General features: G+C 38.0%; 1 protein-coding gene and 1 long non-coding RNA gene across 6 annotated transcripts in view; one reads left to right on the top strand and one right to left on the bottom strand.

Moving 5' to 3' along the window:
* The window catches only part of LOC123517954, a 142,166-nt gene that overhangs the window by 50,289 nt on the left and 68,471 nt on the right, over positions 1–23,406 (bottom strand). For 3 of the 5 annotated variants that reach the window (XR_006678629.1, XR_006678628.1, XR_006678625.1), the window contains exons 3-4: positions 805–902; positions 198–351 (exon numbers count right to left, since the gene is read on the bottom strand). This is a non-coding gene — a long non-coding RNA (uncharacterized LOC123517954). Of the gene's footprint in view, positions 1–197; positions 352–804; positions 903–1,940; positions 2,620–23,406 lie in introns of those variants that run through there. The other 2 variants (XR_006678627.1, XR_006678630.1) reach the window with 2 other exon arrangements.
* Positions 5,090–21,692, top strand: LOC123517948 (probable cytochrome P450 49a1). Its single transcript, XM_045278428.1, has 11 exons — positions 5,090–5,273; positions 5,800–6,002; positions 10,877–11,111; positions 12,182–12,298; positions 13,542–13,618; positions 14,129–14,330; positions 17,505–17,673; positions 18,566–18,735; positions 19,783–19,861; positions 20,293–20,496; positions 21,450–21,692. Exons 2-11 carry the CDS (start codon positions 5,816–5,818, stop codon positions 21,567–21,569), a joined length of 1,560 nt encoding a protein of 519 aa, XP_045134363.1. The 5' UTR covers positions 5,090–5,273; positions 5,800–5,815; the 3' UTR covers positions 21,570–21,692.

Genomic DNA, 23,406 nt, shown 5'->3' with positions numbered 1-23,406 from the left:
GAAGGCTAAAACAAAATGTTATCAAATGTATTCCAGTATAACATTTATTGAACACACGCACCACCGTTACAGACGCAAGGGGGCGCCATAACGGTAACCAATAGCAACGTAATCCTGAACGTAACAGATAGAAAAAAAATAGCAAAAATAGCAACAACAATAATGATGGTAATAAAAGGAAAAAAAATAATAATTACGGGCATGGTGGCGGTGGTGCAGGTCGCCAGGATGCCTGTGCCGCCCCTGCCTGGCCAAAGGCTTAGAGATATAACTCTGAGCCCCGGCCTGGCCAGTGTCACCAGCACCTCCGCGAAAAGGTGGCCCATGTTCCCGCCGCAATATTTCTCAAACCTGTAAAAGTGGGGAGGGGTCACTCTATGGAGGAGGAGGAGGAGGAGGAGAAGGAGGAGGAGGAGGAGGAGGAAGGAAAATACTGTTCAAATAAGGAAATAGATGAAAATGTAGATTAAATGATTAACACGAAAAATTATAAACACACACACACACACACACACACACACACACACACACAACCCTCTTAATGTGTAGCTCCTGTTCACCTATCCAGCAAATAGGTACGGGATGTAACTCGAGGTGGTGTGGCCTCGCTTTCCCGGTGTGTGGAGTGTGTTGTGGCCTCAGTCCTACTCGAAGATCGGTGTATGAGCTCTGAGCTCGCTCCGTAATGGGGAAGGCTGACTGGGTGATTAGCAGACGACAGTGGTGAATTTGATGAATCACACACACACACACACACACACACACACACACAAGGCCATAGGCTGATTTTGTTTGGATACACACCTAACCTCCCGCCATTCCAAAGCCGCCATGTCTCAAGCCACCTCGGTTCGCCCAGACCTGGCTGGCGTCGGTCCCGGGATGACGTCGTATATACGTAACTGCTTCCATTTAAAAAAAAGACCCCCAGAAAAGGGATACATAAGCCAAAAATGCCTATTCAATTTTGAAAAGCCATAATTTTTAAGTAACTATGGGAATATCAAAATATTACTTGGCTGACTATTCATAGAAATATTTTTTTAGGAATTACTTGAAAAAAGTTGCATCATCAACACCATAAAACCAAATACTCCGGCAAAGTGCACAAATGGAATGGAGACACCTATAAGAAATAGAAACTACTTTGTCAGACCTTTAAACTTACCTATAAGCTGAAGAAGAAATATTATACACAAACAGAATGTTATAGTTCGTTTCTTTAACCTGCACACAAATAATTCCTACGTTCACATATTTAACTCAACACGAGCGAGAAACACTTAAAATCATCTTTAACGATTTTTTGAAGCAATAATCTGGACTAAAGGCAGAAATTAAAGACGGTTCTGAGCTGGTATGAAAAAATCGAGCCAAAATCATCTTTCATTTACGTACAAAACAATTAATTAAATACATCTCGCTTAACTGAAGCATCAAACACACTTCACAAGTCACTCGGTATTCGTAGAAACCACATCAATTTTACTCAAGTCAATATAAAGAATTAGAAAATAATGAAAATGATATTCGAACAAAGACAGGCGGCGGCGCGACTAAGGAGGAGGCAGCCATATAATACTTTTTAACCTTCATCACAACAAAACCAAACAACTGCGATTATTATTTAGCTGGCAAATATGAAAGATTAAGCTTCCAGCTCCATTCAGAGACACTTTTGGCTTGCAATAAGTGAAAGAGAAGGAGATAATGACATTTAATATGGACTATCTGCTGGCACCTCACCCTACCCGTCTGCTGACATAACATACGACCCTTCCTGTATTACTTTTTTAAGTTTTTAGCTTAATGTCTCTTATTGTTTTCCACACTCAGATGTGTGTGTGTGTGTGTGTGTGTGTGTGTGTGTGTGTGTGTGTGTGTGTGTGTGTGCCCCAATCCATACAGACATTATGGTACCCGACCAAAACCAACCTTACCAGATATTCCAGGCCTGTCACACTCTGCAGACTGCGGGGAGCCGTATGTGCAAACACAAAGTGATTGTCCTTCGTTATGCATCGTCTCGCAGTAACAGTACAGTGATAGTATCAACACTAATAATTAAACGCTCACAGTCACTGCTACACACACACTGAGCTTCTCACTCCTCAGCCAACAGCCCTCAGGTTCTATCTAAAAGAAAGCGAGGCTCCCGCCTAACCACAGGTGACGTGCTACTGTCTTGACCTGTGATTGGCCACAAACTCAATGTTGATTATTGGCGGAAATACACGTCATGGAGTGAGTATCATCATGTACACAGCCCTGCCAACAAGGCAACACACACACACACACACACACACACACTAGAGACGGACAGAATACAGGATTTCTGGTAATCGTGAGTATACAGTATACGGGGTACCTGACCCACCCTACACGGGATACCCGGGTATATCCTGAGTATCCATCATAAACTGCTACCCGTCAGCGCGCTGTGGTGTCATCGTTGAGACGACTACAACGAGCATGCAGGTACTCGGGACCCACTGATTGAGACGATTACCGGCAGGTGCCGCGGGACACAACTACCCGCTACCCGGGACGTTGCCTTTGGGCCGGGAGTGAATACGTAATCTGAGAAGAAAGAGAAGCTATACTATAATGATCAATTACGGAATGACTGACTGGAAAAAAAAAAAAAAAAATATATATATATATATATATATATATATATATATATATATATATATATATATATATATATATATATATATATATATATATATATATATATATATATATATATATATATATATATATATATATATATATATATATATATATATATATATATATATATATATATATATATATATATATATATATATATATATATATATATATATATATATATATATATATATATATATATATATATATATATATATATATATATATATATATATATATATATATATATATATATATATATATATATATATATATATATATATATATATATATATATATATATATATATATATATATATATATATATATATATATAGTATATATATATATATATATATATATATATATATATATATATATATATATATATATATATATATATATATATATCACTGGCGCTTTCAACATTGTTACTGTTACTGGCCAGCGTGAAAGAAAAGTTTCCAATTTTCACCAGATTTCAGAAATTATTGCACACTGTTATTTATTCCCGTACTCAGTATAGACCCGTTGCTCCCCTATTAAAGTATTACAGGAATACCCGCGTACCTGGCTGGCCACGGTACTCATCTACCTGGGTAGGAACCCGCCGAACACACACTCACAGAAAGAGAGATAGAGAGAGGGGGGGGGTGAGAAGTATTTGTTGGTTGTAACACCTCGTCGAGATCCTCACCTTACATATTCCCTGAAGGTAATAAGTAGTTCACTCTCGTTTGTTACAACTATCGTTTTGTACACGAGGAAAAAGAGATATTTGTGAGGAAAATGGGGAGAACTATGGGGGAAGAGAATGAGGAAGTAAGTAGTTCTGGAAGGGAAGGGAAAAAAAAAGAGGTATGGAAGGAGGATAAGGAGTTATTTAAAGATAAATGAGAAGATGAAGACGAAGGAGAATTAGAAGGAGGAAGAGGAGGAGGAGGAGCTGCATTTATCCCCTGACAGTCACCTGTTGTTGTCATTTACTGCTGTTGTCCTTTTGTCCTTACGCGAGCAGTGTCTGATGATTTAACACAACTACCAAAACAGTCACTCACGTATACACACACGCAATATTTCCCCTTATTTCACGGAGACATGAGAAACACGCAAAACATTTTATCAAACCCTAATTTCCCATCACCATTTCAGCTACGGCAGATGCGGGAAACCATTTAATATTCTTCCGCCCTTTTCTCGCTGACCAGGGCCCATTGAATTATAGGGTCCCTCCACGCGCAGGACTGGGTAGCCGTGGGCGGGACCAAAGCTCTGTGACGTCACGGAGAGCTCTGCTGGGAGAGAGAGAGAGAGAGAGAGAGAGAGAGCGCGCGCGCACCTCCCAGCAGAACTCCCCGTGACGTCACAGAGCTTTGGTCCCGCCCACGGCTACCCAGTCCTGCGCGTGGAGGGACCCTATAATTCAATGGGCCCTGGCGCTGACCATCTCTCTTTGGGGCAATCACGGGGAGAAGGGGAGGCGGGGAGCGAAATCCGTGATGTAACCCCTGAAGTCACTCGTTGTCTCACGCTAATGGTTTGGAAAGAGAGGAAAGCGGTAGACCAGTCAATGGGCAAACCAAACTAAAGAGAATTCTATTACCCTGCTTTTGCACACGGGCACAGCTCTAAGGTGTCTGGACGGGGCTTTAGGCCTCCTTGTCTCACCCTTTAACCTCTTTTCCTTCTCAAACTTTATACACTTAAGCTTTTAAAAACTTGCAATTCTGAAATTAAACAGGTTTGTAAAATCCCTTTTAATATTGTTATAAATAGTACTTATGCATTATACAAGGAAACTAAAGGCAACACGCAGACAACAGCTTCTTTGGCACTATGTCGGAGGCAGGACATTATCTTCCTGCAGTAGGTGGCATGCTAAACAGCGACCCACCGCATTCAACGATCAGAATTCCAATCACGTCAGCATATCTTACCTCATCCATAGCAAATGACCTCAAGTGGCGCTTTATCAAGTGGTGCAGATGACAAATCGTGGTTGTCATTAGCATTAGCTGTCCCATTGTGGACATTTACTCAGGAACTACATGGCGCAAGACAGCCACAACGGACAGACGGCTATTATTCTTCCCACATTTGAGATGAGAGAGGAAAGCCTGAACAAATACAGACTATATGATTCCTGAAGACTTTTTACACTATTTGATCATCAACATTTCATGTATTCATTTAATTTTCCGTCAGTTATAACATACCTAATATTTCCTTCCATCACATAACATTCTCGTTCAATCATTTTAAGTGTCATTCCAGACACCGCTAACTTTGTAGACACACATTGCACTTTTCTACCCATAGCTACTTTCATGACAGTAGCTTTTCTCAAATTATCCCATTCTTTGGCCAATTGAAACGTCTGGCTCACACTAGCGCTCCACACTCAGGCTGAACACTCGGAGTTGGAGCCTGTTGCTGGTTGGTGCCTGGTGGAGCGAGCGGCCTCTGGTAACCCTACACGGGCCTATTATCTCAGAGTGGAGGAGCCAGTGGAGTTTACAGAGTCAGTGAGTCACATCTCGCCAGTGTTGACCTTGACTTTGACATGGATGGGGGTGTCCTTTCTCCCAGAAAAAAATGTAAGTACTTGACGTTTTCTTTTGAAGGTTTATTGATCATCCTTGACTTACAAGAATAGCGCAAAAATTTTCTAAGTTAGTCATCAGCTATTGGAATTCTGCTGGCTGTTACATTACCACGGTTTTAAAGATAAATTGCAGCTCTTTTGGGAGAGACTGTATGTGAAACATTGATAATTCACTAAATGCCTACAACACACATTTCATAGTATTTTACATCAGATACATGTTTGTCATCGTCACAAATATTTCATCACCCTGGCGTGTTGGTATGCTTGGTAAGTACATAGTAATAACTTCTTAAAACAAACCATACACATATTGAGATTTCTTATTGAGACCGAAGTCAAGGCAGCTTTGGCCTATAAAGGGCGGCGTGAGGTGCAGCACGTCACCCATCATGTGCACCACATAGGCCTACCAAATGTTTGAGACGAATTATGATGGTACTAAACGAAAGTATGTAACCGCTTTTTATTCTTGAAATTGGTTAGATTTGTGGTGATTACTAACTTGTTTTTGCCAGAAAACACGAGAGGAGTATGTGGCGACTACAACGTCCTTTGGCTCTATGTGTGGTGAGAAGGATAGATAATTATCAATGCAGAACAGCTACGGCAGCAGCAACAGCCAGCTCATCATGTACTACCACACCACCCTTACAAGAGGTGCCCGGCCCTCGGTGTTACCCTGTCATTGGCTCCCTCCTTGATATGATCTTCGATAAAGGTAAATAAATTGTTTGTTTTGGTGGGAGGGGGTCCGGGGGAGGGGATATAGAGTAGATGCTCGCGTCGTGTGTGTGTGTGTGTGTGTGTGTGAAAGAGGGAGTTCATTACTCCCTGAGATGGGGTTATGAACTTTGGCCTTCAGTATACATACATAGCTACGTATACTGAATTACAGGAGACTTTATAGAAAGAATGGCAGATAGAAGAATAGAAATACGAGCAGGTGCAAGAGGCCAATCTCTTTAATAGTGTGGAAAGAGAATTGAGAGTGATGAGGGAGAGTGAGAGGATTAGGAACGGAATCAAATAGAGACATCTGTCACGCCATCTGATTGGAATAGTTATTACTTTTGGAACAGAAATAAGATATATACAGTTGGTCACAAAGGATTAGGCCTACTCATTCCTCCTAACTGTAGGTGTGATTCAGTCCCACCCCTCAGGCGTCAAGATCTGCAACACCTACACCCTATGCTCAGCGTGAGACATGACTAGTTTCTTAACTTAACAAAATAGGATTCTGTGCTAAGTAGACATGAGTCATGTAATCTGACCAATGTTAAACTAAAATTAGAGATGCACTGCAGGCTTTAGTGTCATGTGAGTCAGGAATCTTAAGCTAAATAAACAGAAGATGGTATGGATTCTAAGCAGCAAGCCAACCACTGACTGTGACAGATTTGTAAATGTTGCTTTATTTGATCAGACAAATAAGAAATGTTGGCATGAAAGTAGTAACTACCAGCTTAATCCATAGTACATTATGTAGAATTATATAAGTAAATGAGTTTGCTTTCCATAAATTAACACAAATGATCCACATGAATGTAATAAACATTTAACATTTATGTACTTAATATGAACTTTTCTTTTCCATCTGGTAATGGAGGAAATGACCATCATATATGTTTCCTTCATTTACTATAATTTGAGCAAATTTTTATCATAGGATGTGTGTGTGTATTTACCTATTTGTACTTACCTATTTGTGTATTACAGGGCCCGAGCTAAGCTCTCTGTGACCTGTCTCCTTGTCCATTCCTGTCATATCTCTCTTTCATCTGATTGACACACACCGCGTCAACGACATCACTGCTCAGTTTATTCCACTTATCAATACTACGATGCGGGAAACTGTATTTTCTCACGTCATTTAGACAGATGTCTTTATTAGTTTTTTCCATGTCCTCGGAGATGATTACTTGTGGTCACCTTTATCAACTCTGTCCAATATGTCAATCTTGTTCACCAATTTATACATAGTTATCATGTCTCCTCTTGTTCTTCTCTCTTCTAATGTGGTCAGCCCCAGCTTCCTCAGTCTTTCCTCATAGTCTAACTCCTGAGTCCTGGTACCATCCTTGTTGCCAGCCTCTGTACCCTTTCCACCTTCACATTTTTCTTCATATGCGGTGACCAGACACATGCTGCATATTCTAACTGGGGTCTTATTAAGGTACATAATATCTTCTTCATCATTCCTTCATCTAGGTAGTGGAATGCAAGGCCAATATTTTGAAGCATGTTATATGTTTTCCAAAAATCTTGTTAATGTGTTTCTCCGGTGACAAAGTGTTTTGTTACTCCTAAGTCTTTCTCCTCATTGGTCTCTAATTTTCTCATCACCCAGCCTGTAATCCCTGTTTGGTCTGTATCTACTTCTTCCCATTTTCATAACATGGGTCTTGTCTATATTAAATTCCATCTGCCACTCTTACTCCACTCATATATTTTATCAAGATCTTCCTGTAACTTGTTACAATCTTCCACATTCTTTACTCTCCTCATAATTTTAGTATCGTCCACAAACATGTTCATGTAACTGTCAATTCCTACTGGCATATCATTAACATAAATCAAAAACATGATGGGACCCAGCACTGACCCTTGTGGAACTCCACTGGTTACCTTCTTCCACTCGGACTTCCTTCCTCTCACCACTGTTCTCATTTCTCTTCCCATTAAGTAATTTTCCATCCATTTTGCTAGTTTATCATTTACTCCTCCAATCTTCTTTAGTTTCCACATCAGTCTATTGTGTAGTACTTTATCAAAGGCCTTTCTCAAGTCCAGGTAGATAGCATCCACCCATCCCTCTCTATGTTGTAGTATGTCAGTCACTCTTGAATAAAAACATAATAAATTGGATATGCACGATCTTCCTTTTCTGAAACCAAACTGTCTTTCACTCAGAATGTTTTCACTTTCTAGATACTCACTCCACTTAGCTTTAATTACTTCTTCACATACCTTGCACAATATACTAGTCAACAATACTGTTCTATAATTCTACTACCATTCTTATATATAGGCACATTGTTAGCTCTTTTCCACTCTTTCGGGACTAATCCTGTTCGTATGGAGGTTTCCACAATATCAAATACAGGGTTCAACAATTGATCCTTACATTCATTTAGCAACCTCCCAGATATGCCATCAGGCCCCATTGATTTATTAATATCCAGATTGCTTATAATTTTCCTTACATCTTCCTTAGTAACCATGATGTCCTGCATTTGCTTTATTTCCATAGGCCTTCCTCCCATAAAATGCTCCTCCTTTGTAAACACTTTGCAAAAGTTGTCGTTCAAAATTTCAGCTATATCTCCAGCATCCTCATATACTTCTTCCCCATTTTTACCTTTTCTATTGCCTCCCTTATATTTAGTTTTCCATTTATGAATTTGTAAAACATTTTGGGTCACTATCACAGTTTTCCACCACCCTCTGTTCATATTCCTTCTGTGCTGTTCTCCTTACTTCAACATATCTATTCCTTGCTGTTTTGTAAACTTCTCTTGATAATACATCACTGTTTTTCTTAAGTTTCTTCCATGCCTTTTCTTTGTTCTTTTTTGCTTCTTCACAATTTCTATTAAACCACTGTTTATTATTTAAAGTCCTCTTTCTGTGATATGGCACAAACTTTTCACAGCAGAGTTATACAAATCCATAAATTTATCGTATTTCAATTGCATATCCCTTTCCTGGTATACCACGGACCAGTCAATTTCATTAAAGAACTCCCTTATATGGTTATAATTTGCCCTAATATAATTTAATTTTTCCTCCCTGCGTTCCACAATCTTATTCGTGCTTAATTCCGTATCCAGCTCAAAGCTTAGGACATCATGATCGCTTTTCCCCAAGGGACATTCATGTTCAATTTCCTCTTTTAGAGAGATGCTCCTGGTAAATACCAAATCCAACTTTGCTGCAACATCTTGTCCCCTGCACCTTGTTGGTGATCTCACCCACTGTGTCATCAAGTTATTTGTTGCTACCTTTAACAATTCCTCTGCCCACTCACCATCGTTCACCACTTCGTAGCCTTCCCACACTATTTCTTTGCAATTAAAGTCTCCAACTATCATCAGTCTATCCTTTATGATGAGTTCTTGCTTCATTCTGTCTAGAGTATTTCTCATCACCATTTTGTACTGTTCATATTCTCAAGAACTGGTTCTGGGTGGTATGTATACTGTTATAATATTAATGTCCCTCTTGCCATCTGTGTGTGTGTGTGTGTGTGTGTGTGTGTGTGTGTGTGTGTGTGTGTGTGTGTGTGTGTATTTACCTATTTGTGTATTACAGGGCCCAAGCTAAGCTCTCTGTGTCCTGTCTCCTTGTCCACTCCTGTCATCTCTCTTTCATCTGATTGACACACACCATGTCAACGACATCACTGCTCAGTTTATTCCACTTATCAGTACTACGATGCAGGAAACTGTATTTTCTCACGTCATTTAGATAGATGTCTTTAATTAGTTTTTTTCCATTTCCTCGGAGATGATTACTTGTGGTCACCTTTATCAACTCTCTGTCCAATATGTCAATCTTGTTCACCAATTTATACATAGTTATCATGTCTCCTCTTGTTCTTCTCTCTTCTAATGTGGTCAGCCCCAGTTTCCTCAGTCTTTCCTCATAGTCTAACTCCCTGAGTCCTGGTACCATCCTTGTTGCCAGCCTCTGTACCCTTTCCACCTTCTTCACATTTTTCTTCATATACGGTGACCAGATGCAAGCTGCATATTCTAACGGGTCTTATTAAGGTGCATAATATCTTCTTCATCATTCCTTCATGTAGGTAGTGGAATGCAAGGCCAGTATTTTGAAGCATGTTATATGTTTTCCCAAATATCTTGTTAATGTGTTTCTCCGGTGACAGAGTGTTTTGCACGGTTACTCCAAAGTCTTTCTCCTCATTGGTCTCTTCAATTTTCTCATCACCCAGCCTGTAATCCCTGTTTGGTCTGTATCTACTTCTTCCCATTTTCATAACATGGCTCTTGTTTATATTAAATTCCATCTGCCACTCTTTACTCCACTCATATATTGTATCATTTTATGTGTGTGTGTGTGTGTGTGTGTGTGTGTACCTAGTTGTACCTAGTTGTATTTACCTAGTTGTAGTTTTACAGGGCCTGAGCTTTATGCTCGTGTGGCCCCATCTCCATATCTACACTTATCCAATCTTTCCTTAAAACTGTGTGTGTGTGTGTGTGTGTGTGTGTGTGTAATTCACTTCGGTTGTCTGCTGGTCACCCAGCCAGTCTTCCCCATTACGGAGCGAGCTCAGAGCTCATAGACCGATCTTCGGGTAGGACTGAGACCACAACACACTCCACACACAGGGAAAGCGAGGCCACAACCCCTCGAGTTACATCCCATACTTATTTACTGCTAGGTGAACAGGGGCTACACATTAAGAGGCTTGCCCATTTGCCTCGCCGCCTCCGGGACTCGAACCTGGACCCTCTCGAGTGTGAGTCGAGCATGCTAACCACTACACTACGCAGTGTGTAGTGGTTAGCACGGTGTGTGTGTGTGTGTGTGTGTGTGATATTGCTATTCTTATCTAACCTTCAGATTTTAATAAGGACAAGATTCACATCTACTTCAAGAAGCTGTTCCAGAAGTATGGGTCTGTGGTGCGGGTCAAGTTCCCTGGCCAGCCCACCATGGTCATAGTCCACAACCCTGAGCACCTCCAGTTCATCCTGAATGCCACCATGCATAATCCTGTAAGACCTCCAATGGAAAGTCTCAAGAAGGTCAGATATGAAAATGACTATTATGAAAAGAAATCTGGCCTTGTGTCTGAGTAAGCAAAACTTGATTTATGGTTTTGTGCATTAGCGAATGTGTGTGTGTGTGTGGGAGATGGGCTAAGTGGGAGTCCAACTAAGCCCCACTGTGTTCTAGGATACTTTAGTCTGGTCTATAGTCTGTCTACTCTAAAGTGGCTCCTGGGTCTCAGTCTGAATGGTGTCTGAGGGAATGCATGGTTGTCAGACCTTGAGGAAAAGTGTAAGCTATCCTTGTGCATTGATTAACAGAAAACAAGTATTATTTGCATCAAGTCAATTACCTTATCAAAAAGCTACAATATGTTTTAAATCCCAGAGCCACTTTAGAGTACACAGACTATAGGCACTAGCCATTTCTGTATACACATACTATTATGTATGTCCAAGGTCACATGTCAAGGTATTAAATTCTATGCATATATTTTATCAAACATATATACCATTGCAGCACTGCATTCAGGGAGATGACTTGAAACAGTAATAATTGCAAAGTGACCATTTTAAGTATTTAAAGATGCCATCACATTATGCAAACTTGGTATTATTTAATACCTCAAAAGCTCAATTATTCCATCTATCAACTAGACACAACCTTCCAGAAAACTATCCCCTCTTCTTCAGTGACACTCTCCTTCTCTTTTACACTCTCCTATACTTTTAATCTAAACTAAAGACTTCACATCTCTCCTCTATCCAAAACAGCTTCTATGAAATTAGACTTTGAGTCATCTCTACCAGTTTTTCTCATTATCCTAGCTGCTAACTCTGTACAGGGGTCCTGTCCATCCATGTTATAGGTAACTGTTTCAATCCCTGATACTTCTTTCTCATTGTTTCTTAATGAAAGTTTGCTCATGAAAGTTCTAAAATAGCTCCCTAATACCTTTCTTCAGAAATATAAATTAATTGATACAGTTCCAGTATATATGTAGAATCTATATTTAGTTATTGATTGATTTCATAATCCATGTCTCATTCTAGAATGCCAACTGTATTAAACTTGAATCAAGAGCATACAAGCCTTATTTATTGACTTGTTCTGTCATCCAAAGCATGCAGATATAATTTGAGAGTGGCTTTCCAGGAATGGTGAGGAATGGGCACGTTTAGCAACTGTTCTGCGCCCCAAAGTGATGCGTCCCAATAATGTGAGCCAGTACTTGGCAAGGGTGGACCAGGTGACTCTTGACTTCTTACAAAGGTATGATGTGTGAGTGACTTTGTCGTCTTCAATAATGAAGATTCCTATAGTTAGTTATGAAACATCCATGTCAAGCACATACTAATGATATGAGTTTGTTTGAACAATTACTTATGTAGAGATAACTGTATTTTTATTCCTAAGAAACAATCTAAGAAAGATGACAGTTACATGAATATGTTCATGAATCATCTACTACATGTATTTTTCATAAAGATCTTGGTTGTGAATGGTTTAATCAAAACAAGAATCCTATCATAGAAATATGAAAAACTTTCTTACCTAGAACACTTTTGTTATTCAATAATAGCCTGGGAACAGTCCCACTGTTAATCTTTGAAAGCATATTAGTAGTATGAATGAAATAGAAACTAGCAAACATCTACCAGATTTAGTTAGTGTCATTTTTATATACTGCTGATGCTATTGCCTGTATGTCATTAAAGTGCCACACCCTCTCAGATGACAAGTCAAACCTGATCTCAGCACACCTGTGTACCTAAACAGCCTATCCACCAGGTGTGTTTGTCCCCAGTGTCTTCTCCTTTCCTTCTTTAATACAAGTACTAATCCCTGCTTCCTTGCTTCTTCCTTTAATCTCTGTCAGTTTCCACATACATGTAGACCTACATACATGCTTTTGCCTTCTTGATTGAATTGTGTCATTGTCTATTGTCATTGTCTGTTCCCAGTGTACACACTGTTAGTAGTCTACACTTACTCTCCTTATAAAATAAATAGGAAAATGTGATTCCTTCTCAATGAGCCTTTACTGTAAGGAGAGAGACAGCATGTGCTACCAACTCCGGGGTCAGAGGTATAAGACAGTGGCAGGATGGTGCCAGTAGTACAAGCTGGTGCCTTTCAGTATGTAATGGTAAATTTATCAGCAGTGATTTGGTATGCCACAGCTAAACCAAGTACTTAAAATTATGTGACTACAAACATTTTCCTCCATTAAACCCCTTTTTTCCATGCATCAGTTAAGGAAGCTAACATATGTAAGCATACACAGAACAAAACAATAATAACTTCCCTTCATTTTCTAGCAGTCTCATATTTTGTTATTATTATAATAATCTATTTCACATTACATTCCCTTCTCTGTTTCTCATAATTTCCTTCATTTTCTTGCATGTTTCAGGAGCATTTCTCTGCACAATTCTCTCTTATGTGTCCATATTGGACTCATATACCACTCTTATTTAAAAACTGTCCTTAAAATTACAGTTTGCTCTTTCAGAATATCTTTTCTTCGAGACAGCAGTGGGGAAGTTGATGTTGACTTCAGGAAAGAATTGAATAAATGGTCTTCAGAAAGTAAGTAAAATCAATTATGCATATCATTATGAAGTAGTGTGTGTGTGTGTATATATATATATATATATATATATATATATATATATATATATATATATATATATATATATATATATATATATATATATATATATATATATATCACTCAAATTAAAATAATTTACTAAGAAACAAAGTAAAGATTGCAATAAGTCATGAAGGGAAAGTGGACATCAAAAACAAACAACATATCAAAGATTAACGTGCACTTACTTTCATCATTTTGTGCATAGTTCATTCACACCTACAAAAAGACAAAAAGAATGACAAAAAATTTATCCCCTACAAGAACTCCATATAATATGAAGGAATTCACCATTGTACTGATACAGTGAAGAATTGAAGTCATCGTCTATGTGGATTCAATACATTGCTTATTTTAAATGGTGCCAAATAATTCAAGTTCACTGATAATGAACTTAACTAAGTTGTACTGCACATTAATTACTCCCCTTTGTGTCACCTGTGCAGGTATCTGCTTGATCTCCCTTAACCAGAGAATTGGCTGTCTGGACCCTTCCCTGCCAGCTGGCTCAGAACCACAACGCATTGTAAAGGCAACTGTGGATTTCATGAAAGCCATCATGGAGTGTGAATCAGGTTCCAAGTTGTGGAAACTCTATCCCACAAAAACATATAAGCAACTTCAGACTTCCATGGAAATACTTAGAGAGTAAGATAGGCTAACACATTTAGCTGTTTCTCTTCTGAAAGTTACTAACAGTTGTCTAATATGCTGCAAAAGGTCTTGCCAAATGAATGCTGTGTAAATACAAGGTATGTCCAGAAAAAAATGTATTGCTTAACTTTACTTCTTGATAACTTGTCTCTTCTCAAGTACTGTACTATTGTGAACAATTGCCTCAACTTGTTTTGTTCTCTTTCTCTTCTATCAACTGAAAATTGAGACATTTCAAAATTCACTTCAACTTTGGAAATAAGAAAAGTCTATAGAGGATGTGTTGAGTAGCATGGCTGGGCAGGACAAGAGTGGTTCCATGCTTGATTGATGTCATCAATGAAAAGCACTGCAGTCAATACACACCATTCAGGTTTTGTCTGTCCACATCTCAGCCTTCCTTCACAATGCCTCTCTCAAATATACTTTAATTTATTAACAGAAATGTATAACAGCTGCCGTGGTACAGTGGAACCATGTGTGCTTTGGGGTCAGAGAGGTCTCCAAGCGCATGGATTCGAATCCTGTCCACGGTCCGAGTGAAGGTTGGGCTTCCTCACTTGGGGCAACGGTTTCTTAGCGGGTGGGCTTTGAGATAGGAGGTACCCAAAAAAGTATCCCCTTTAGCGCATAAATTGTCGTGAAAAGCCCACCTGGTATAAATAAAAAAAAAAAAAATAAATAAATAAGTCACTCATAATGAGTGATGCCCTTACAAAAAACAATGACCATGTTCATACAGTCACAATGCTCTAATTCATTTTGATATATTAACATTCAGGTTTTATTATTTGTTATAACATGTTTTTGAAAGTTTTCTTCCATATTAAAAAACAAATTGTTTCTGAGTAAGTGTAACATAAGTGTTTCCTCCTCTAATGAGTGAAAAACAGTTCTCCTTTTGCTCTTCTGTTAAGTAAACACAGTTTTCTTTTGGCTTATCTCTCAGTATGCACGGCACAACTTTGGTGGCCACATGAGGCATCTTATATTTTTTTATTTAATTTACAGGTGTTTTTGTTTTTGTTTTTTTCAGAAAAATGCTACTTAAGTTTCCACAGATGCAATCCATTAAACATATAGGCATTAGTGGGTGATATATTCCTGCCATCATGTGTACACACAATGGAAATTTATATCATAAAATATGAAATGGCAAGTCATTAAATGATGGATGAGTGGAAAGATGTATAGAAAACCCAACACTTAATAGTTGAGCTGAAAGACACTGGAGACCCTCCCTTCTTGTGGGTTAGGGGGGGAAGGGAAAACTTGTGATCAAAGCTGGTTGGTGACAACTCTGCCTCAGACAGGTGAAGATCACTATGGGCTGCTCCAACAAAGTAAAAAGAAATGTTATTTGAAAGATGTGGTTTTTAAAATGACACGTTAAAACTCTCATATGATCCTAAAAACTCTCATATGATCCTATAACCAAACACATGGAAAAATGATGTGGTAAAGCTTCAACTAAACAATGGTATAATGCTGGACTGCTCTTCATGGGAAGTGCCACTAATTAGTTTTTCTGTCATTCAACCATATGCTGCGTGAGGAGCCTAGGGTACGTGTACCAATGGAGACGCACTTGCCCTATGCAGACGCATTTGACAAAAAAAAACTTCTCTGCCGATGTTGAATAGATAGGAGCATGATTAAAGGCTAAAAAAATTACATAACTATCCCCTCATACTATGACATTGTCTTACCTTCCTAAACCAAATAGGTGCATGACTGCAGGAGATGAAATGAAAAAAAAGTACAGTTTTTGAAAGAATCCTTACGAAAACCTAAGATTTTTATTTATTTTTTTAATGTACTTTTTTTTACTGTTCCTTAACAGATTTCTATTCCATTTTTTGCAGGTGGCTTGTGCATGGCTTTATGTGCACAAGTACATAAGAAACTGCTTCACATTGCATACATGGAAGGGGAGAGAGGGTGCATCTCCATAGGGCATGAAGAATGGGGTATTTCCTATGGAGACGCACTTTTTCAGATTGATCTTAGAAGGACCTAAGTAACACTGATGAAAAGCCCAGCCCATGTCTGTGTTCAGTATAAATAAGGGCCAGTTTTCTTCACTGTGTATGGAGATATGTTCTTTTGACTCAGGGGGTAACTCTGCCCTATAAAGACGCACTGCGCAAGACCAATGGAGACATGCGTCTCCATTGGTTTTACACAGTGTGTCTCTTTAGAGCATTGTGAATGAGCACTTTTCCTTAAATATGTTCACCTAACCTAACCTAATCTAACCATTTTCTAAGGTGCATGAAATAAAAAATTCACCTCTCTGCTGGCACTAAACAAATATGACTGGAGAACAACAGACTAAACAGGGGAAACAAAGATTCACTGCAAGACACAGATTTGTATTCCCTTCAGCTATTAAGTCTTCCATTGCCTCCTACTTTCAAAAGTAGCGTAAGATTAATGCATCTAGTATTGTCATGAAATACTAATGATGGAAATTGGCTTATTCTGTTTTTAATTTCAAGAAATTATTTGGATTGGTACATTGATCTTTTTTGTTATATAATATCAATGCCTATGCTACAAAGTTTTGCTATTGAGCCTAGAATTTTCACTTAAGGTTTGAAAAGTATGTTATTTTTTTTCAGTATGCATAAGGTGAGGAATTTGTATGATTTAAAAAAAAAACCATAGGTGCGTCTCTTTAGGGCAAGGTGCGTCTTGTTAGGTCTTGCCTGCCTTAACAAGACGCAGCTGGTTTTTGTCATATATATCTCAACCAGTTACAGAAAGAAAAAAAATTATAATAACATGTGAAAGTATAAGTCTTGCTATTGATCCCCCATACTGCTCCCCTAATTCTGGCTGACGATTTTGGCACTTTTTGAAGTCTTTGGAGAGCCAGCGCTCAAGTGGGCCTTTTTCTAACTTTACTTTTTTTGCCCTTGGCTGGCCCTCTTCCCTACGTAAAAAAAAAAAAAAAAAAAAAAAACAATGTTTAATCTTGTATTCACATGCAGTAATGATTTAAAGAAACATATTTATATGAAACAATGCACCTCCATTGGTACGTGTACCCTACTAGTGAAGGATGATACTATTTCATACACAAAAGTAGCTGGCTATTTGACAACTGCTACAATGTCTCTCACTTTACTCTCCCTACCTAAACTGCATTTTTTTTTTTTACAGAAAAACAATTGATGTTTTGGATGAAATAGAGTCTGAAATGAAGGCAAAGCTTGAGAAGGATCCACACTCCAGCCTCACAATGTTAGAGCAGCTTTTATGCCAAGACAGTATCACCCGCAAGGACATCATCACATTCATGATGGACCTCTTACCAGGTGCCACAGAAACGGTAAGAGACAGAAAGAGCTGATAAAATGCCTCATTTCCTGTCACCTTTAATGCTTGAGAAGAAAATAAATAAGATAGCTTAAAAATTATCTTACAAAAAAGATAAATGACATAACAAACAGTAAAGATGTAATGGTAGAACTTATATTCTGTTTTCACTATGGCAGGAAATTCTGGCAAATTAACTGCAAAGGAAACTTGTCTGAAGTCTGTAAAGTGACTCAACCAATCAAAAGGGATATTTATTTCACTGAAATTGTATAAAAGTTTATAGTCTAAAGCAATTTAAGTAGAATTCACAAGTTGACATCTGTTTAAAACAGAGTTCAGTTTGCAATGAAGAGAGACAATGCCAATACATATTATATCCTGAGCAAGGATCACCAACCCACAAAGTACCACAGGCTACATCAACAAGTCCATCCAAGAGGACCCAAAGACTTCACCAATAAAAAAGAACATGGAAAACTATACATACAGAACAAGAGATATCAAGGAATTTAGTAATGAGATGCCTGGTGATCTTTCTCAACACAAAGCTTCTCACAATGAGGGGTAATGGAACTAGCAGTCACCAGATCGTCATTCAAGTGGTCATCTGTGAGCTGTGCATAGGAGATTAAGACTAGTCTTGCTTTATATAGTGGTGGGCTACTTTGATAACCCAGGAAACAATTTGGTGGGCCACATTTAATGTTAATTGTAGCGAGTGACATGTCTTGTGGTCTTGTGGGTTGAGAAGCTCTGACAATGAAGAGATTTTCTTTTATTTATTATCTATTTACTCATTGCTTACTTAATTGTTTTTATTTATTCTTTCTTTATATATTTATTTATATATTTAAATTAGGTACCTGGAGGGATATAACTAGTAAGTCCTTTTCCTCCCAAAGGTATCAGACATGGTAGCTGTGATCCTGTATCTTTTGGCCAAGAATCCTCAAGCCCAGATCAAGGTGCAGGAGGAGATAGATCGAGTGTTAGGAGATGGTGTGGACGTCTTGACACAAAAACACTTGAATCAGCTTCCATATATCAAAGCTGTGGTCAAGGAAGCCAGTCGGTAAGGTGCTGATAACAACTAAATCACTTTTCATGCTAAGGAATTGACTAAGAGTGGATCCACCTTGTAGCTACTCAACTGAAGAATGAGAAAGGTTAACTATTTGTATCATAACTTGGATCAGTTCTAAAAATTCACTCACATTTCTTTGGTCATGTACAGTATTTTAAAAAGTGTAGGTTGTGCATATTTCATATTTTTCTTTTCTCTAATGACTTGAGGAGGACACAGAAAACAACGGTCAAGGAATGAGGTCTTCTGAAAGGCTTGCTATATTGAAAGTTCCATGGCAGTGTTCAGGATCTCCCAGCATAGCCACCTCTCGTATTGTAATCATAAGTAGCTCCATAGCAAGACAACTTTACTTCATCATTTACATGGAAGTGTGAATCCACTAGAACTGAATCCTTTTTTATTCCTTAGTGGTTCATCCACTACAGTGGATCATCCTATCATGTTATATTATACTATATTGTATATCATTAATTTCCCTGTTGGAACAATAATTTTGACACAAATTTCCAGTGCTATTGAAAAAACTCAAGTCTATGCATGTCCTGTGGTTACTGGTAAACTCTGAAACCCACTCCTTGTTTATTTATTTCAAAGTTATGACCAGATACCTCAAAATATTAAACTGGCATTTCTTTCCATTTATTCTGTTTCTATTTCTTTTGAAGAATGACATTATTAGAGCACTTTTTTCAGCCATATATTTTCCTTAGCCAATTTCCCTGATTTATATGCATCAACCATTTTTCTTGTAAAATTTTGCCAATTTTTGAAATTCCAAATCACATGAGATTAGTCAAAAGTTTTTGGTTCATAAAAGATTCCTATAATAGGACAATAATTGTTTTTATTGAAAAGTATACTATATATATATATATATATATATATATATATATATATATATATATATATATATATATATATATATATATATATATATATATATATATATATATATATATATATATACAGTATGTAAATATTTCCTGACCTTCATAAAACCTCCTCCTAACAATTTTCCATCCGTGTCTACAGTGTCCTCCCACCGGCACTAGGCCCTGTGCGCATCCTTCAGGAGGATTTGAGGCTGGGGAATTTCCTTCTTCAAAAAGGGGTGAGTCTTTTCCTGATATAAAATCAAATCTATTTTACAAGTATGGAAGGAGTAAAGACGAGATTGTGATACATAAAAACTAAGAGAAAAGTAAAGGTGAGTGTGTTTATTGCAGGTGATAACTTCATTGTCTATCTCTGGGGAAGGGTTGAGACAGGTAAAGCTGACTTGATGTGGTGGTAATGGTAATGAATGTGAATAGGTTTAAGTGAGGAATCCACAATGAAAAATATGAAATTAATTTTCAAATATGCAATTTTAGATTAGTATTTAGAGATGATGATAATGATCAGTGGAAATAGGCAAATGACTTTGATGCAAAGACTGCTATATGTAGGGCTGATGGCTTCTTTTATTTTTCTTATTTTTTCATGCTCTCGTTTACCTATATTGTATGTCCACTTATGATATCTACTGCCTTGTTTTTTCAGTGGCTAGTGTTCCTCATGAATGCCTTTGCTGGTTGGGATCCTGCACAGTTTGAGAAGCATGATCAGTTCTTGCCCGACCGATGGTTACGACATCGACCTTATGGAGACATCCATCCCTGTGCCGTCATTCCTTTCTCTTTTGGCGTCAGGATGTGCATTGGACGACGTTTAGCGGAGCAGGAGATCTATACCCTCATTGCCAGGGTAAAGCTTCTATTCCCAAGATGAATTAGTAAAGCATAACAGTGGAAAAGCTGTATTGAATATACTGAATATACAAGATATTTATAGTACAGGTTGAACCTCCCAAATCCAGCAACCACCGGACCTTAGACTTGCCGGACCATGGAAAATTCCGAACTATAGGTGGTCCCCAAAACACCCTCTATATACTTACCCAATGTTGTAATATTGGCATAGGGTCCGCACTGAAATACCTTTATCTAGCTTCCTCAATAGGTCCACTTTCTGTTGCACTGATATTGTCATATGTTTGCGCTTTTTCTTTGGTTCACACACAACAATATCACTTCCTGGTCGCTTAGAAGCCATGTTTAGGGGCAACTATTACAGAAAAAAATGTTTATGCACCTGCGGGGGTGGTGCTTGCAATGAGCGGCAGAGTGGTACTGATCCAAATTTGACCCAGAATGCCCAGACTCCAAAACACAGTACAGCGTCGCCGCATCCTAGCAGCGGTCTGGCAAATTACTACGGCCAATTAAAAAATTAAGGCAAACAAAAATTTTGCCGGATGAAAGAATACCGAATTAGGGAAGTTCAACCTGTATTTCATCTTATTAGGAAATAGATGCTACACCACAAATAAGTATGAGCAGTTCTGTATCAAGAACTATTTTTCTTTTTTCTCCTCTATTGTTCACACTTTTATTTTTTTGAGGACCTTTAAATGATATTTAGTACAGGACTCCCTTGGAAGGTTTTGTAAGCAAAAGATTTGGTGCTAACTGTAGAAAACAATATCAGAGCAGAAGTTAAAATCAGAAGATGTAGGGAGGGCATAGAACACAAGGGGATGAAGATTGATCTACAGAAAGTAATGGTCACAATTTCACTTGCTGTTTAGGAAGTGAAGCACCTCTATTTAATAACATTTGTGCAGAGAAGTGTTTGTAATTACCTTATCTTATTTGCAGATGCTGCATTGCTATAATGTGGAATACAAGCATGGAGAGATTGACCGCGTCCATAAGTTTGTCTTCTCACCAGTTGGACCAATGAAATTTACCTTCACTGACCGTCATCCAAGAAAATGATAAATAAATGGATACCTACTGTAAATTATCTATTAGATATTCCGGTTTTAAATTCTTTTTCAGTTATGCAATTGATAATTCTTATGATCTATGATGTGAAATACATATGCATGGAATTCTAAATTGTTTTGAAGTTCACCCAAATATTCCTTGTCAAGCTATGATGGCTTGTATATCAACATGCACAGTCATTTTTAATAGTTATCTGTATAGTATGTACTCTAAACACTGTTCCATATTTGGTAATTGCAAAATGAAAGAACTTCCATATAAGTTGAATATAAAATTAAAGGATATATATTTGACCACCAAGATTTGGGCTATCATTTTGTGTGCCATGATAGTATTTAGAGAGAAACCAGTTATAAGATACAAAGTGTTTTGAACACAAACCTGAGAGAGAGAGAGAGAGAGAGAGAGAGAGAAGGTCACAGGTGAAGGAGGTATGAGAAGCACAAGATTAGGGATGGAGGTTGGGGAGGAGGGCAGGCCCATGATACATTAAAGCCAGCTTTAGCCAAAGACTTGCCATAGAAAATTATGTAGGAAAATTGCTTCATCAAGTCTGGAGCAGACAGTACCTGTGTGAATATAGTACGTATATGTATAAGATTAAACATATTAGATATAGATGCAACAAAACTGAACAAAGAGAAAAATGGCAGATGAAAGCAGATCTCTGTAGTAGACTTAAGCAGTGAGTGATTCTCATCTTCCCTTTCATTCTTTCTTCAGATTAATGACTTAAATTATTTATTGCACCTGCTTCCATATAGCTGAAGTGCATCACTGGAATAAAGGTGCAGAAAAATGACAAAACACATACATGGTGCAGTTTGCGTCTTTAGAGCAGAGGTGATGTTTTTCTAGATTCAAGAGGACATCAGTTTTTTGCTCTATGATGCTAAATTTGTCCCTGAGTGGAACTCACTGGACTTGAGAAAAAAAGATAGCGATTGGTCTTCCTCTAATTCAATCTATTCTAGCAATGCCATTACAGTATTCACTTTTTTATTCATATATTATCTTTTATGTGTATTTTTCACTATTTTTTTATCATTATCTTTATTTATTATGTTCTTTTTTATCTATTTTACTAATTAGTAATTATCATATATACGTATTGCTGTTACTGGCCCCACGCCCCGTATTAGAAACTTGTGCAGGATGTTTCCCAACACACCACTTATATCTCTGCATCCTGTTGACCTTTCCACTCTCACTTCACAAATGTTTTTAGAAAAAAAAAGATAAAAAAATCATTCTGTTTAACATCACTCTCTATCGTACATTTCTGGTTCACTTTCAATTCTGCCAGCTATAAATTTCAAACCATTTTTTTATCTTTTTTATTTCCATATCCACCTTATCTGTCAATACAGCTACTATACGCACCTTCCGCTGTGCGGGTAAGAAGTAAGAACTGAAGGGTATTAAGTTGTATCTCTCACCAGGAAAACCCTAACTGCTATCTCTATTCCGCAAGTCCACTTAAGTCATGGGAGATACAACTCGCCAATTAAAATCAACACACATGGTGGCTGCAACTCGCGTTGCCAAAGAACACCAGAAAAGATCCACAGCTATCAGTTGTCTAATGATGTCTGATAATCATTATTTAATGCGGTATTTCCTTGTCATTCGGGTAAATAGAATTCTTTAATAACGTTCACGTCCTCCCCGTTATCAGAGCAGGTCCTACACGATCAATCTGTGCAATATTTCGTATTGTACAATATTATATAGATGGTGTAGGAATGGAACTGAAGAATGACAAAATTGGTGAGGGTAGCACTGCACAATATCCTGTCCATGTGCTCCTTGCCCTTGTATCGTT

The sequence above is a fragment of the Portunus trituberculatus genome, chromosome 43, assembly GCF_017591435.1.
Source record: "Portunus trituberculatus isolate SZX2019 chromosome 43, ASM1759143v1, whole genome shotgun sequence".
NCBI lineage: Eukaryota > Metazoa > Arthropoda > Malacostraca > Decapoda > Portunidae > Portunus > Portunus trituberculatus.
This window is presented reverse-complemented; position numbering and strand designations above follow the sequence as displayed.

What these genes read in the sequence shown, in the direction of transcription:
- LOC123517948 (XM_045278428.1), top strand. Translation starts at nt 5,816, where the DNA reads ATGTGGCGACTACAACGTCCTTTGGCTCTATGTGTGGTGAGAAGGATA. An exon ending in AAATCTGGCCTTGTGTCTGA is followed by an intron (nt 11,112 to 12,181) that starts GTAAGCAAAACT and finishes GTGGCTTTCCAG; the next exon opens with GAATGGTGAGGAATGGGCAC. An exon ending in GAATAAATGGTCTTCAGAAA is followed by an intron (nt 13,619 to 14,128) that starts GTAAGTAAAATC and finishes TCACCTGTGCAG; the next exon opens with GTATCTGCTTGATCTCCCTT.